The 16,450-nt window shown below is 40.2% G+C and overlaps 1 protein-coding gene across 8 annotated transcripts in view; it reads right to left on the reverse strand.

The window, feature by feature from the left end:
• PTPN13 (protein tyrosine phosphatase non-receptor type 13) overlaps positions 1–16,450 on the reverse strand; it is a 111,398-nt gene that overhangs the window by 23,462 nt on the left and 71,486 nt on the right. For 5 of the 8 annotated variants that reach the window (XM_048940954.1, XM_048940953.1, XM_048940952.1 and 2 more), the window contains 15 exons: positions 14,160–14,382; positions 12,647–12,721; positions 12,363–12,537; positions 11,200–11,353; positions 10,910–11,048; positions 10,345–10,497; positions 8,872–9,054; positions 8,288–8,450; positions 5,297–5,720; positions 5,027–5,124; positions 3,545–3,601; positions 2,525–2,617; positions 1,082–1,189; positions 862–993; positions 84–550 (listed from right to left, as the gene is read on the reverse strand). In XM_048940954.1, the coding sequence (XP_048796911.1) occupies positions 84–550; positions 862–993; positions 1,082–1,189; positions 2,525–2,617; positions 3,545–3,601; positions 5,027–5,124; positions 5,297–5,720; positions 8,288–8,450; positions 8,872–9,054; positions 10,345–10,497; positions 10,910–11,048; positions 11,200–11,353; positions 12,363–12,537; positions 12,647–12,721; positions 14,160–14,382 (2,644 nt within the window). The remainder of the gene's footprint in view (positions 1–83; positions 551–861; positions 994–1,081; positions 1,190–2,524; positions 2,618–3,544; positions 3,602–5,026; positions 5,125–5,296; positions 5,721–8,287; positions 8,451–8,871; positions 9,055–10,344; positions 10,498–10,909; positions 11,049–11,199; positions 11,354–12,362; positions 12,538–12,646; positions 12,722–14,159; positions 14,383–16,450) is intronic. The other 3 variants (XM_048940955.1, XM_048940948.1, XM_048940950.1) reach the window with 2 other exon arrangements.

Genomic DNA, 16,450 nt, shown 5'->3' on the forward strand with positions numbered 1-16,450 from the left:
TTTCACCTCATTCATACCAACCGACAGATATTTCACTGCCACTATTACACCAATGGGAAATTTTCACATGAAATAAACTGTGCCTTTTGAGCAACCTGCTGCTCCTGACTGCTGGAGTAAGTTGCTTCATCCATGTCAGAATCTCCTCGGTCAGAATACTCCACGGACTCCACAACTCCCGACCTTTTCATTTTGGCTCGAGTACTGTCTGACGACGACCTTCTCTTCTCACTAGTTTTCAAAACCCCAGACTGGGAGTCACTGTATTTCTGTGGATCCTGTTGGGCTCTGCCACTGGCACGTCTGCCAAAGCAGCTGGCCGTCTGGCTCTGGGACAGGCTGGCACTCTCAGTCCTGGAGTCCTGGGAGCTCACACTCCCATCCCGCCTGCCCCCTGACAAGGCAGACACGCTGCCTGCAATGGCCCTCTGGTGAGCACGGGACCTGCTAGGCTCCTCCGAAGAGGACTCTGCCTCATTGTCCTGCACTGATGATGGTCTTCTTACATAGGTCCTGGTTCCATTAGTGAGGTGCGAGGTGCTGCACGATGCTGAAAGCCAGAAGAGAAGACAATCAGCACAGACTGGTCACATCCTGTCCTCAATATTACACATATTTGTCAGTTTACGGCCACATGAGATTTTACCATTCTATACCACGCAGAACGCTTTCTATTTAGGGTGCAGCCAGTGTGCCCTCACTGAAAACTACCCCAAATGATCATACTGCAAAGGTTAGCACTTCCACTGTCAGTCTCTAACACAACTGTCAGCACATATTAACTGGGGTGCACAGAAGTGATGTACGGTCAAGTCAGCTGCTCAAATCAGTGGTTTAATACTAAGGAATACTTCTCCATACCTTTGGATGGCTTTTCTTTGGGCTGAGAGATAACGAGTGTTACATCCTCAGGAGCATTCTCTATAATTTCTAATGCTGTGTGGTGGCTGACACCCTCCAAACTCGTGCTGTTCACAGATATCAGTCGGTGTCCTGAACAAAAGTGTTTGTTTAGATACAATCCAACACTGACATTTGGTCTTTTCTGTCATGTATACCTTTCCTTTTTCACACCATTCACCTGGTTTCAGAGATCCTTCCACATCAGCTGGCCCTCCAGGAGTAACTGAGTGAATGAAAATTCCCAGATCAAGTTTCCCCGTCTTCTCTCCACCAACTATCTGAAAGCCTATTGAAAAAGGCCCAAAGCATGCATATATGTCAGTGAGCAGAGTCTGACTTAGCTCAGCACAAGCTGATATTTCAAAGCACATAAAAAACTTTGTCATTCTATTAAATGTAAAATTAAAAAAAAAATTTATACATCTCGAAGAAATCTACATGAAAGTAAACAGTAAAACTTTTGGATAAAGCTTCACTGCATTCTTAATTCTAAAAAAGCAGTTCAGAATTGGATTTTCTTGTCTTCCTAGAAACCTCCAACAAGGGCAACAGACATGCATGCACTTTCTGATGACACTGTATACATTCCTGCTGGCCAGATGACATGTTTTTCCTGTTACACAGAATTTTAGATGCCTTGTCTAAACGTCTGACCCTGATGTTAAGAGATAGGTTCTTCAAAAACAGTTTTCTATATTAAAAGTGCACCAAACTTGTTTTTTTTTCCTTTTGAAGCTTCCAATCTATTTCTACCAATTCTTCAAGGTAAACCTGGGAAAGATGTCCATGACCAAGAAATATGAACATCCAAGATGTCAGGCTTTGTCTGCTCTAACAAAAAGAGCAAAAAGAATAGCAGAAAAGGCAGAAGGGACAGTCCCTATGAATTGCTCTTGTTCTTTGTCAACTCATTACTATGGTACTAAGTTGCTATGCAGTGTCAATACTAAATACGATCTTCAGGACTTTTTCCTTCTTCAAACTTACATTACAGTACTCTGTTACAGAACAGAGATGCTTTCAAAGAACTCCTCTAAACTGTATCTGATACAAATTACAGGGGAAAATGATGGGGGCTTATGAAAAACATCAGTACAAAAACTAGGAATGGAATCCAAATATCTCAGATTTTGGGCTCACTAAACCTCATAATTGAAGTTCAATTCAACTATATAATGAGAATATTTAAAAAGTACACAATTAATTTACAATAGCTTTATAAGCTTCACTTCTTGAAAACCTCTAAGTCATCACAACTGTGAGGTGTCCACATGACACAATCCTTTTATTCGAGCACAAAGACAAACCTTCAATGCCATTTTTGTATGATTATTTATATGACAGTATATGACAGTTTATATGACATTTATATGACAGTAATCAGAAAAGTGAGCCCACACGTAATACAGAGAAACCAAGAAACAGATTTGGCCAACACCAATCAAGTAGCAGCAAGCGTTAGCAAGAAAGTCTAGGCTTCTGCATCTTAAATGTCTTTAAAATACAGCTCATAACTATCTTCCTCAGTCCTACAATACTTAAGTACAGAACACAAAATCTTTACATTATTTTCAGCTTCCATAAGCATCCAAAACAATTCAACCATGTAAAAGCCACATACCCAAGCCCATTTTTTCATCCTTTTTCAGGTTCACCAAAGTGATCTCTCTTTCTGGTGAGGAAACTCTGCTCTCTGTTGTTTGCAGAGAGTCACCTGAAAAGCCAACATTTCTTAATCAGACACCAGAATATGTGCATGCTGACATCCTTTCAAGTTTGCCTTTATGTTCTATTCCATAGAAGAGATCCTTTCTAAAATAGTGGGTCCAGCTGCGAAGAGGAGGTTGCCCACAGAAGCTGTGGATACCCCTTCCCTGGAGGTACTCAGGACCAGGCTGCATGGGGACCTTGGCAGTGTGATTATCCCTTCCAACCTAAGTCATTCTACGGTTCTAAGTTACTAAAAGATTACTGAATGAATTCTCTTAACAACAATCTTTAACTGAAACAATCAACATTAGAAATATCTACTAAACCTATCCTGTTTAAATTGCCAGCATACTGTCAGTCTGAACTCATGAATTAACTACCTGGAGAAGTTGGAATAGCTTGGACTGGAGTGCCTGGCCCAGTTTTGCTGTAAGCGGTACAGGCACTTCCACAACAACATGAAGATACTGAACTCTACACACCAGGCAAAAAAAAAAAGATTGGTGCAAGAGAACACAGCAGACAGCCCCAACCAGAAAAAGGTTTCTATCCCCACCCACTCCAAAAGTCAGCACATGGTCATTTGGGGCACTGCAGAACCATCAGCCACACAAGCATGGGAAAGGAGCTTCGAAGAGCAGTTTATTGTAGTTAACAGTACCTTTAAGAAGTCAAACTAAACACTCTCCGCAGCTGAAAAGCATTACACATGTACAAATCTCCCTCCAGAAAAAAAAACCCAAACCAGTATTTGAGATAGATTTAGACAAAGGTTCCACTCAGCTGATTGGCAGAGGTGTCTGATGTAAGCATAGTCAAAGAACAGAACAACATCTGGCTCTGCTGAGAGCCAGTGAAGCTCTCAACAAGTACAAATTAAAAGATACTGACTTAACCGGTGGAATGGATGTATTATTATTGATCAACTTACTGCTCTCTTTTAATGGTGTTGATGATGGAAGATTTCCAGAGTTACTCATGCTAACACCTGCAACATGAATGCAAGTATTAGACATTAATAGTCTTTTTTTCCCCCAAGAGAGCTATGAAGACACATTAGACTTTACAAAGAACATGTGTGAGCCCATCACAACAGCAAGTACTTATTTTTAAAATGAGCAAACACCAACACAGCTACGGTTGAGCAAATTCCAACCATTAATGTGCTTTGGTCGCAATTCATAGTTCAGACAGGTGGAAGCTCATACAAAGTCAAAGAATTAAAGAAAGGACAGTGCTATGGCCTTCTCAGCCTCTCTGAACTTCAGAAGAAATCGGTGAGGCTTTAAGAAAAAGCCTATAAGACAAAGGCTAAATTTTATAGTACAGTTTGATGGATATGCCTAACTTCGTAAAGCATCAGAACAGCAGCCCTGCAAGTTTTTATACAATTACACAAGCAATTTGGGGCAGTAAAAAGCATTTCTACATATTTATGTTTAAATTGTTTTGCACACAGGGTCATATTTTCTTTGGAAAATGCCAAGTAAACATTACATTTAAACATTTTAAAGGGGATAAAAAACATACTAAGTTATGGAAATAAAGGAGGAAAGATAATTCAAGCTTCTTAGTTAAGCAAAGTCCAGGCTTTCTCAACCATCTGAACCCTGAAGTTTCAGCTATGTTCTCCACCATGAGCAATGGAATTCAGCAAGACTACCAACTATATACCTAAGATCAGAATTGCTGCTCCAGAGATCATAGGTAAAGCTAAACGCATGGGACAAATGGCTTCAGTCACTACAGAAACTACATGCCTTATGTCTCTCCTCAGTAGCCTCTGCTCATAATGCAGAAAAACAGTTCCCCATTCAGTTTTGATTTCAGTGCAGTATAGGAAGTTGCAGTGTTTGTATGTTAGTCTGAGTGCTTACCCATCTCCCACTTGTTGTAAAGCCACATATATAATCAATGTTATGATATTAAACACAAAAAGTGAGCTAATGTTGCAAATACTTCAGTCATCCTAGTTTCTATTATTCTAACAGGGAACCTCCTGCAACTAAAAACTGATGACAGAGGTATTAAAAATTAACATACCATAACTCAGAGTGAGAAATAAGTGTATTCAGCTGCGCTGCAGCACTGTTGTCTTCTGCTCTAATGTAGTGGTGATTTTTTTTTTTTTTTGTGAACACATTTTTTTACTGCTACCAGGACTTACTTACTTGTGTGCAGTACTTTGGACACCTGTGGTATCAGAACAGTTGGTTACTTTGTCCATAGGAGTATTTTCTTTTCTTTGCTACATCTGATCTGGAATCATGGGCAGTTTGCCTGCATTAACTTTGCCCTCATCCCTTTTTCAAGTCGAAAAGTTACCATTAGTTAATATGAACATCAAAGCACTACATCTGAAGCAACTGCAGAGTTTGTTAGTAAATACAGTAACAGTATTTTATGTGCTGACCTACAACATAGGCTTGCCCGGTATCTTCCATGGACGATGAGTCCGATTCATTTTTCTTTCTTTCAGGACTTCTACTTAAACCTGCATGAGATTTTGAACTTAAAGGGGAGAAGGAGAGAAGGGAAATCAGACAGAGGGAAAAGGAAATTGGGAGAGGGAAGGGAAGGATCAATGTAATAAAATAATAGTATGAATAATAAATTAAAACTGATGCAAAATGTACATCAAATGTACATAAAGGAATTTCAGGGTGCTCATACAGAGTCTTACTTGTTCAGTTTTAATGCTCCTGCTGCTGATCCAGTATCAAATTTTGGCATTCGCTGAAAGACTCTTCCCATTAAGTCCTCTATTTTCTGGGAGGAAGAGTCCAAAGCTGTGATAATATTCTTCCTCGGAGGGTAAACCGAGATATGGCTCTGGCTCAGATCATGGAACGATTTGCTCATAACCCTGGGTCTTTCCTCCCACGAAGTCTTCTCATTCTTGTCCTTTGAAGAGCCTGGGGGTGGCTGGAAGAGCGAGAGCTCGGAGCAGGACAGCCGCTTCAGGATCTCTGCCTGCACGGATAGAGGGCGCACTGCAAGGCGGTTCAAGGTGCTGCTGGCCAGGCTGCCCGTGCTGATGGCCCGCCCCATGCCAAAGCCTTTCACTGACTCCGCATGGATGTTCAGGCTCCTAAAGGAAGCTCGCTCTGTGGGATTTTTAAAACAAGAAACAATTTCAAGTTATACAGCAGAGCCAGCGTGACCTCCTTGTATAAGGCACGCAGTTTAAAAAACCAACAAGGTTTTTTTTTTTTCCCCTTTAGCCATAATGCTCAGAAGTACACACCATCATCAGGTCCATTTAGTTTGCTAAGGATGCAAAATTTGGATGGTATGCTGCCTTATTCATATGTTATGCTTAAGTGCAACAACACTAAATAGGAAAATATTTATCCCCTTTATTAGTATGAAGATTCACACTATCTGTTAAATTGTAGGGCCTTAGGAAGAGGCATATCACTTTTGCTGCAAAGAACAGAAAGCAAAGTGCTGAGCAGGGCTTGACAGAATTTTGACTCCCTGTCTCCTGACTGATCCATACTCGATCCATACTAAGCACACAGATAGAGAAGATGTAGTGGTGGAAGACATTTTTTGTCATCTTAAAATTAGTGAATTAGTGCACAACTGCCACTTCCATACCCACATCAAAGAGCTGCCCCAGTCATGACCATAGACAGACCTGGTGAGCTATGTAAGAATGGTTTTGCTGGAGCAGACATCACAAATCTCAATTTTCTGCCTATGGCTGTGTTCACATCCTGTGGAAAAGTACTTTAATGAAATATTTTAAGGGCTCTTTTCTTGACGTTGCACGTAATCCCTGCCAACAAAGCCACAATTTTCCTATGGATTTCAGGTGAATACTTTCTGCCAACCCCCAGCTGAGAATTCTCATGTGCTCAGAAGACTTCCTTAATAAAACCTACTTAAGTCTCAGTGCTCTGTGGTTTTCTAAATGCCCTTTCAGGTATCCAAAATTCATTCCCAAAACTCAGCGTCTGGTTTTGGTCACTGTGTTGACATAGAAGTAAATAAAAGAAATTACTATCCCTCAAGTTACAGCAGATGCCCTTTCTTGTGTACCACGAAATCATTACTTCTACTTTTCCTGAGCTCTGTGCCTCTTCTCTTTTTATTTATGCAGACGGAATGTTATTCAAATGGCATTTTCCTTTTATTCTCCCAGTCTAACACTTTTCATTAGATTTACATGTGTTAAAATGTTGGTTTTTTTTCCAGATCACTGAAAACACTGTGCAGCAATGGGACTATTTAGTGCTCTTTCCCACGTCTCCATCCTCTGTTGTTACGTTCCATGGTAAGTCACTCCCTGTCATGCTGCATGCTGGGTCTTCTCCCTTTTCTCAGAATAATTTCTCTAGTCATCAGCTGAAATCACAGTGATTCACCTACACAATGTAACACCATATTTCTAAAGACTCTCCTGAACCATTTGAATCTTCCTTGGTCTGTTATCCAGCCATTAACAGCTCTTAACCCAAAACTGGTCCTTGAGAAGCCTCCAACCCTGAGAAGCACCTTTCTCATGGTGAGCAGCCAATCATTAATAATGTCAACTGTCCTTTTCTTTGTATTTTTGCAGAGTTCTTTCAACCACTATTTTTTTTTATTTTTTCTTTTTTAACAACTTTTTACCAGCTCTGGGGAAAAAAAAAAACAACAAAAAATATACAAAAATTGATGCATCAGCAGGCCAAGAATGAAGCTTCCCAAATATTGCTTGAAATTCATTTCTCTAGCAGAAAGAAGGCTGTACTGGCACTTAATATGCTACTCAGAACAGAAAGAGCAGCATGGCTGCAATGTGATTTTTTTTGTTTTTTTTAATTAGAGATCACAGTCTCCACTGCTTTGGGATCAGACTCCATTCCAGCTATGCTAGCAGAAATCTGGATTAACAGCAGCTGGAATGCAGACAGATACAAACATGGAACAAAGAGAGCATGAGAAGGCAGACTAACCGGAAGAGCACTTCCAGGTCTACAGTGAAGGCCAGCCAGCCACCAGCCAAGCGAACTCTGCTCCAAGCAGGACAAATTAATTAGTATGGAGTCTGTTGAATTGTTGTTAATTTTTTTGTTTGCTTTTAAATGATTCTATTCTGCATGTTCTTGTTTTTGTTTTTCTAAAAGAACAGCACTTTATTTTCATATACACAAATCAGGTGGCAATTCCTATCTGAAAAAAATGGGCAGAGGAATCACTAGTGTTGCTCCTTTATAGGTCCACCAAGAAGGAAGTAGCATAAAGACAGCCATACTCACTGCTTACAGACACAGTATCATTACATTGCTTCCTGTTTTATTTGCTCTACTGTGTTTACATTATTTCATCTGTAATCTCACGTAATCAAATCAACACATTTCACACTGGGCAAACTCTTAAGATTATATTAAGGAATTACCTCCAATTATTTTTTCTTAAATATACCAAAAGCCATTAATCAAATGAGAAGGGAATATTAATGAACTATTTTTAGATTTCTTTTTCTTAAAAGGAGCTCCGGCTGCTAGCTGTGCAATTGCCAACTCTTCCTCTTGTTCTCAAAATAAGAGCTTTGGGAGTATAACCCCTGCAAACGCAGAGCTACCTGTGTAGCATGCAGTGGAATTACCAAAGCTGAAGTCCAGCTTTTCTTCTTATAAAAGCACATGAAGATTGTTATTAAAAACCAACATGACATCCTTACCAATGTCCTGAGTGTCCTGGTTGCTCTGCCTGGTTCTCATCTGCAGCTGGAACTTATGCTGGGAAGAGCAGAGATGCAAAAGGTACTGACAGGTTTTACTGTTGTCAGTCTGAAAGGAATGCTTGATACCATCCGATGTGTTCTGCAATGTTATTTTCTTCTTCTACATGATGGGAAAAAAAAGTTTAAGATGGTGATTTCTTCTACCCTAAGAATTATTTTTTATTTACTAGTGCACAATTGCATTCAAATTTTCCTGAAAAAATGCACTGACTAGAGAAATGCATAGGGAGTGAAAGTAATTTGAGCTTTACAGAGAAGCATTTTAAAGCTACTGAGATGGCACTTTATTATTATTTAATCAGTCTGCTACTGAAAACCTTAATATAGAAGAAATGGGCATAGCTTCCAATAAGTTATGGGAGCCAGAAGTACTGTTTTCATGGCTCAGTCACACAAGACAGTCACAGATTATGCTGTAGAACTGCAGCGTAATTTGCAGAAATAATGAACACAAAGAAACAGGATCTGGAGATACAAACAGAAAGGGACACACAGAGGTACAGGGTAAGAGACTGACTTACACTGAAGGAAATTTTTTTTGTCTCTCTCCATGGGAAGCGCAGCACAGGAGTGCGGGCACCATTGTGAACCTCAAAGATAACAACTCCTCTGGAGCACACTCCCAGCAGGATGCCTGTCTGGGATCTCTTCTCGGGTAACACGTGATGAAGGTGAACGCCATACTCTGTGAGCCTCTGACACAGCTGTATGGATCAATGCAATAACAATTCTAAGGGTCTGAAGTGAAGGATATTGCAAGTATTATTTATATAGGTGAATTTTGGAGAAAAGCTTCCTCTGAGATTGACTGCACACAGTGCACAGATGTTACAAAAGCAAAGACACAGAATACAAACTGTTCTGGATGGATTTATGTGCCCAATGCCACAGCACATGAATCAAGGATTCATCTAAAATCTCACAACTGAAGTACGAACAATAAAAATTTCTGGGTAAATTGAACTTTCCACAAACTAATTTCTAGAAGTGAACTGTAACCAGTCAGATGCATTTGGTGTGTGAATACATTTCTTAAATGCAGAATCAGATCTCATTTTGTGATGTCAGCAAAGACCACCGAAAAAAGTAATTCTGCTCACTTTGCTCTCATTCATTCTAGCTGTCTCTTCAGTCATTGCTGAAGGGACTGTTGTAATGTATCAGCCAAGGAAATCCAACTGCTCTCTCTACCCCAACACTGGTCAGTCTAGATTCAACTAGGATCAAGTTTCCAGCTCCTGCTCAGCATAATTTCTAGTAATTACAGGAACATTTCTGCCAAATGAGCAACAGTTGAGATTACCTCTGCCACTGTGGTCTCAAAGTGACAGTGAAAATGCAGAAGTCATTGTTATCCAGTGGCTTAATTGCAAACTCTCACATGCTAAATTCATTTTCAGGCATTGAGTCAAGGCAGTATCTGATCTCTATCTCATGAGCAACAGCAGCAAAATCTTTAATTACATTTCTCAATTGGCTCTTTTAGAATAAACCAAGTATTCTGTGATTATATGCAGTCTTCCTATCATTCTACAGGCTGTCTGCACAAGGAAGTCTGCTCAGTAATGCTTCTGGCTTGCTTCAAACCAAGTATCTCAAGCAGCACAAAAGATATGAGCTGTAACAAAACTTTTCCTTATTTAAATTCATTCCCCCCATCCTCCACACAAGATGAAAAAAAAAACAAAACATGAAAGAAATGCAGGATGTGCTGCATTATAATCAGAGCTTCCTTTGGAATAAACATGAGGATCAGTAGTTGCTTTTAACTACTGCATTTAAGCTAAAGCACTGACAGTGGAAAAAAACAGTGAAAGGATTTCTCTCCCATCAATCATGATTTCTTTTCACTTGTAACAATCAATCTCTTGAGAAGATGCTTTCAGCTTCCTTCCTTTCCAGTTGTTTTCCTCTTTTTCACTTGAAGTCCATGCACTCATCTTCTCAAAAGGAATTTTAAAGTCTGATGAAGGAAACAAAGCACTATCACTTACCTTCAAGAATTCTAATTCTATCTCTTTCTCAGAAGCGCCCACGTAAGTGCTATGCAACTTTGGCAACTCTTCCTTGATGTAGGATGTATCCAGTTTCTCCATCACTCTAGCTGGGACATAGTGTTCCAGTCTGAAATATGACATGCCGTGCACCTACAACACAAAACATTTTTGTGACAGTGTCTCTATATGCTATGGGCTATATGGATGTGACTGAAACATAAAGACTGATTTTAAACAGAATTACAGATCTGTAAACTTAGACTGAGTAAGAGGAGGGATTCCACATCCCAGCGCTGACCAAGAGCTTAATTTCACTTACACTTCGAAGGCCTATTCAAGCGTGAATCCATCTCCACCAAATAGGGAGGGTTCAAAACTTGGATCTTGAACTAGATCCCACATCTATTCTCTGCTAGATTATATGAAAACTACAATTGCCAACAACACATTGGCTGACTTTCCTGTCCAGGGTGGAAGTGCAAAGCACGTACGGCAGCTCACAGTTCACTCTTTTATTAAGCAGCAAAAACATCATTTCTCAGAGATGAAACTGATGGTGTACCTCTGCCTGGTAATCTCCATATTCAGCTTGAAGAGCTAGGGATGCCAACAATAAGGCTGTCTCATCATCACAGTGCATCCTGTCTTCCAGGATGTCCTTCCGCAGCTGCAGGTAATACTGGTGACAAGTGAGAGTATGCCTAGAAGGAAAAAAAAAGAAAGAAGAAAACACACAAAAACCCACAATCTTTGCTACTCTTATTTTTAGGGAATTTGGAGTGCTTGATAAATATTCAGTTTATGTCTATAAGCTTAGATCTTAAGAGGTTAAAAGTATGTTCATACACTCACTGTATAAGACTGACATCATCCACAAAAAACTTGATGCGAAAAAACAGAGTGAAGTTGACAGGGGGCTTGTTCTTTTTCTTCGACTCTTCTTTCCATCCTTCTGGGGCTACTTTACTCAGCTTTATGTCAGGATCAACGAAGAAAAACTCATTGTCTGCCATGAACATTAAAGAAAAAGAGACGGGTAAAAACAGAACAAAGTCATTTTTCCAGTTGGAGGATCAGGACTAGATTTCCAATTCTGGAATTCAGTTCAGCCATCAGAAAACCTTACTGCCCTGACAATGGCTTGTAAGCACAATGGCTATTGAAGGGAACACTGAGTAACAGCCGCAGAAATAATTTTTTAGTTAACAAAAGAATATGAGAGCAGAAAAAGAAAAAAAAATCTTCCATGACAGCTATGAATCAGGCACCATGGTGTCCTTCAAATTTCCTAACCCAAAGGAATTCCTAATCTGTCATTCCCTCCCTCCCTTACTGTTTATGTCCAATTTACACTTCTGCAAAATGTTTTCATGGCTGAATTGCCAAAGGCACTGGGAGCCAAGTAGAGATGAAGAAGGCTCTCAGGCTGCTCAGGTTTTCTGACTCATGCCAGAACTCTGAGTGCTACAGTTCTGCGATATCCTGCTAGACACAAAAACAGGAAATGTGGGTCTCGATACATTAGTGCTGCCAAAGTGATCTTCTCCCCTTTGGGGAAAGTGAAGTCCAACATCTGGTCTGTTCTAACAGTAGAAAATGAACAGTTGAGAAACAAATTCATTCAGTCTGAAGGCAACTTACTCTGTACAAGAGGCCCTACCCTTTGCCCCAGCATGCCTGTGGACTGCCTCCCAAAGGCTGTGAGAACATACCAAGAAAACCCAGCTCACATCTTCAGTGGGGCACTAGACAGCAACACACATGAAGGCAACAAACAATATCGAAGAACACTCAGCAACCGAGAAGAACTAGCTGAGATGCTGTTACTCAGACAAATGTAGGCTTTTACTGAATAAACATTTTCTTTCCTGAGGAATGTATTTTGCCTCATACAAGAGTGTGTAACTCAAAGTGGCGTCTCTGTACATGCCAGGCAGCCTCCAATTATTTCCAACATCCTGTAGTTAGCTCTCTTTGTTCTGTACCTATCTGCTCCAGAAAATTTTTATTCTTACCTTTTAAAGTAGCCAGTCCAAATAAGTGATGCTCCACTAAGCCAATATGGGCAACAACCATATCAAAGACATCTTTACATATTGTTTTAGTGTCACAGGTCAGCTCCAGCTTCTGTCCACTTAAAAGCATCACGTTTACTTTCCTCCTTGTATCATCATTCTTCCCTTTCTTTGTCTGCATTTGGTGAAACAAAATATCCCAATGTTCACGCTCATGGTTAAGGTGCATTTGTTGGTTAAATATATTTTCCCTGTCACCACCTGCTTAGCAGCCCCTCTCTTACCAAGATAGACTTTGGCAGATCCAAGGAGATGAATGGTTCAATCGTCATTTTCACAAACTCAGGGCCAAAAAAATTCTGCAAAGCACGAGAGTATGAATGAATACTGCATTACTGGAGCAAGAGACAGAGGCACAGTAAACTGGGCAGCTTGGTCTAGTTGGCGGCCCTGCATGTGGCAGGGGGGCTGGAGATTCATGATCCTTGAGGTCCCTTCCAACTCCTGCCCTTCTGCTTATGCACTAAATAGGAACTGACAGCTGAAACGGGAAAATTGCAAGGAATTCCTGCCAAGAGCTGGTTGGTTTGAACAATCTCATTTTGCCCACATGCATGCCAGATATACTGGCAAGCCGTGCTGTTGACAACATTACCACACTATAAATGTTTTCCTTCCTTTTGTGGGCAAAAAGCTAGGATTTCAATATTATTTTGTCTTCCTTGAAAACACAAGGCGCACGTTGTATATCAGGATCATTTGGGCTTCTTTCAATCATCAGTTGCTTGACATTTGAGAAGGTCTACTGTGCTGATGGCAACTCTGCCTCAGCAAACTTCTGCCTGCAACACCCACCTCCCCTTTCCTAAAGGCTAAAATGGTTCAGTCTAATTCCGCCTGCTAGGTTCATGCAGAGACTCTGGCCAATATCTGCCTACCTGTAAGAAAACAAGTATTTTGTTGGTTATTCCTGGGAATTATAAGAGAGCTTAATCTGTCCACACACTTAAAAGAAAACATCTGCACAATACTGATTTCAATACTGATAGCACCCTGAGGAACAGGCCAAGTTTCATCCAAATAATTGTTGGTAAGGGCCTAGGTGAACAAACTAGCCAGAGTGCTGGGACTGGACACAAATGAGCATCGGGAGACAAGCTCTGCATTAGGGAACAGCAAATTCATGTGTAAGTCCCAAGTCACATTTTCCCATCCAAACCAGAAGAATCCAGTGAACTGAAAGCAGCACCAGGGGGCATCTCCATCTGCCTATATCTCTGTCTCCCTCTTCCTCTTTCATCTCATACTTCATCCATTTTTCCTTTTCCCAGGAAAAGCTGGAAAAGGAAAGGGGAGCTTGCACGATGCTTCAGGGTGAGCCCAAGAGTAAACATATCCTCTTGGTGTGTCTTTACCTTCCCAGTTTGTTAATTTCACAATCCCTGAAGGTGGTGGGACACATCTACGTTCTGCTAAGGGAAACCAATACAAACAGAACTGGTTAAAAACACCACAGGATACAGGAGAAAAATGCACCTTGCTCTTGTTGGGGTACTGTAGTATTCAACACATGTTCAATTGTGTCTTGCTGTTTGTTTCATTATCTTTTGATGCTGAGTTTGCCTGCCAGCCTGCTAATACTACAAGATCTCCCAAGTCTCTCCTATAAAGCAGCACCAAACTACCGATGACTGCTTATTACAAGACCTGATTTATAAATCCTACATACTTCAGTTTCAGCTGAGACATTGCTCTGTTTCAAAGAATACAGGAGTCCACCTGAGATCAAGGCATTACCCTCAGTTTCCTTTGAGTCATGGCTGTTTCCAGGGCTATTTCTCTAAGCGGATCTCTGGTGATGTCCAGCATGGAGGACCTGATTGCATCTCCAGGGTAGAGGTTGGGCCGGGACTGCCTGAGAGCCATACGAGCCTGCAACTGCAGCATTTCTTCTTCCTGGCGCTTTAGCATCGCTTCTTGACTGACGAGATTGCCTTCAAATGGTGCTTCATGCTGCCTGCTATACAGTCCGAGGGGATAAAAGTCATTACCAGTAGGAATCAGACATTCTTCTCCATTAAGCACTTCCCAAAGTGAAAAACCAGAAACATCAACAGGCCGCTAACAAATACTGCATTAAACTCAACATTTATTCAGCAGCCAGGAGATAAACATAGCACATCCAGACTGAAACAGCAAACAATCAGTATGGAAAATGAGTAGAACATGCCGAGTTTCTGCACCTGCAAACTGTCATTTATTTGTATAAAAATAAATGCTCAAATGCAGTCTGAAAACTACGTGACACTGTATACATATAAGCATTCTAAGTTATTCTAAATAGAATAATTAAATGTTTTCATCATCTTTTTCTAACAGAAAAAAAATGTTTCTTTTAAAATGCTAGAAATGGTTTCACTGACACACAAACATGGTAATAAAAAAAGAGGCTAAATGAAGCAGCTGAAAAAAAAAAAGCAAGCAAGCGAAATAAAAAATCCCACTATTTCTGAGAAAACAGAAAATTATCTTTCAGTTCTCATATCAGCAAATGTCCTGACAACTTTATCTATTTTCATTTGGAAAGAAAGTCATATCCCATTTTGGGTGGATGGATGCCGTTTTTTATCTGAAAATCAGGATGTTTGGAAATGCAAAAAAAAAAAAAAAAAGGAGAAAAAAAAAATTCACTCCTCTTCCTGTCTCCCATACACAAGGAAAAACATTTCTAAACCCAAAACTCAACACAAATGTATCCAGGCTTCTTTAGAAATCCTAACCCAAGAAAAAATAATGTCCTCCTGTATAGAGAATTAGACAGAGACAATTTTTAAACAGAAGTAGGTAGGGGACCCTAACAGAACTTTCATCCACCAAAAAGCACATTTAACAAAGGCACCTGGCACAACAGCAAGCTGAGTTCACTTTGCTAACAACCCATCATTAGCTGTGTTAATAATTCTAATTCTAAGCTAAGCCAGATTTGATGGCACGCTAAAGGAAAAACATGGAAAGTCTTCTGAATCCTTTATATCTCTGCACTGAAGTTCAAGAATACAGATAAATGTAAAATCAAGTCCTGCACCGACACCAATGTAGAGCTCTTGGTAGTAAGAAGGCCATTTACAGAGGTTACAGAGACTTTTTAGGACACAACAATTTATACAGCTGCTTCTTATCAGAACCCAAATGTGCTTGATGAACAAATCAATTAAAAAGTAAAAGAAAATGTCTCTTTGCAGACAGCACCACTCTGTGATAATTTGTGGGCATGACATCAAATTTATTTCCATCATCACACAGCACAGTTTGTAAAGAATGCCAGAAGTGAAAACAACACAGAACATCCTCTGAAATGTCCTGAGATTGAAGTTTCATTGGCTGATAAACACACAAGACAAAAGCAGTCTTAAAATACAATTTATGTTACAGCGGGAAAGTCCGAACAATGAAATGGCAATGATGTGTCAAGAACAAAGCAAAATAACACTGAATCCTCAAATGGAATCTCGGGGAAGTTCTTGAGGAATAATGAAGAATCGTGTTCATGTTAAACCATTATCCTCCCCACTATTCTGGACCTTCATAAGAGTGCTCCCCTTTTCCCTCCTCTGCTCCTCACTGCAACAGACTTAATCATGTGTGCCCAAAAGGACACAGCAATGAGGAAAGGCCCCAGACCTGCAGGGACTTGTGCGCAATCTCAGCTTTTTGCAGAAAGGAGGTTTATTAAGATCAACGTACGTGGGAATATTCACAATGAAGTTACTTAAATATGCCCATGAGCGTTCTCCAGATCAAGGTTTAAGGATGGGCTCCGAAATGAAAAAAAAAAAAAAAACCATAACACAAAACCAAACCAAACCACCTTCTGAACACAAGTATCTATGAATTATCAAAGATGATATGAAAAAGTGAGACATGTTGCAACTGGCTTTATCTGAAAGCACTTTCACATGAGTGAAAATGCCACCTACTGAAAAAAGTGCCTTTCCAATAGCATGCAAACATGCAATAGCAAGCAGAAGTTACTGTACAAAATAGTATCCTTACTCTGCTGTGTCTTTTTAACTTGCATGCATTTTTTC

The sequence above is a fragment of the Lagopus muta genome, chromosome 4 (assembly GCF_023343835.1).
Source record: "Lagopus muta isolate bLagMut1 chromosome 4, bLagMut1 primary, whole genome shotgun sequence".
Classification (NCBI taxonomy): Eukaryota; Metazoa; Chordata; class Aves; order Galliformes; family Phasianidae; genus Lagopus; species Lagopus muta.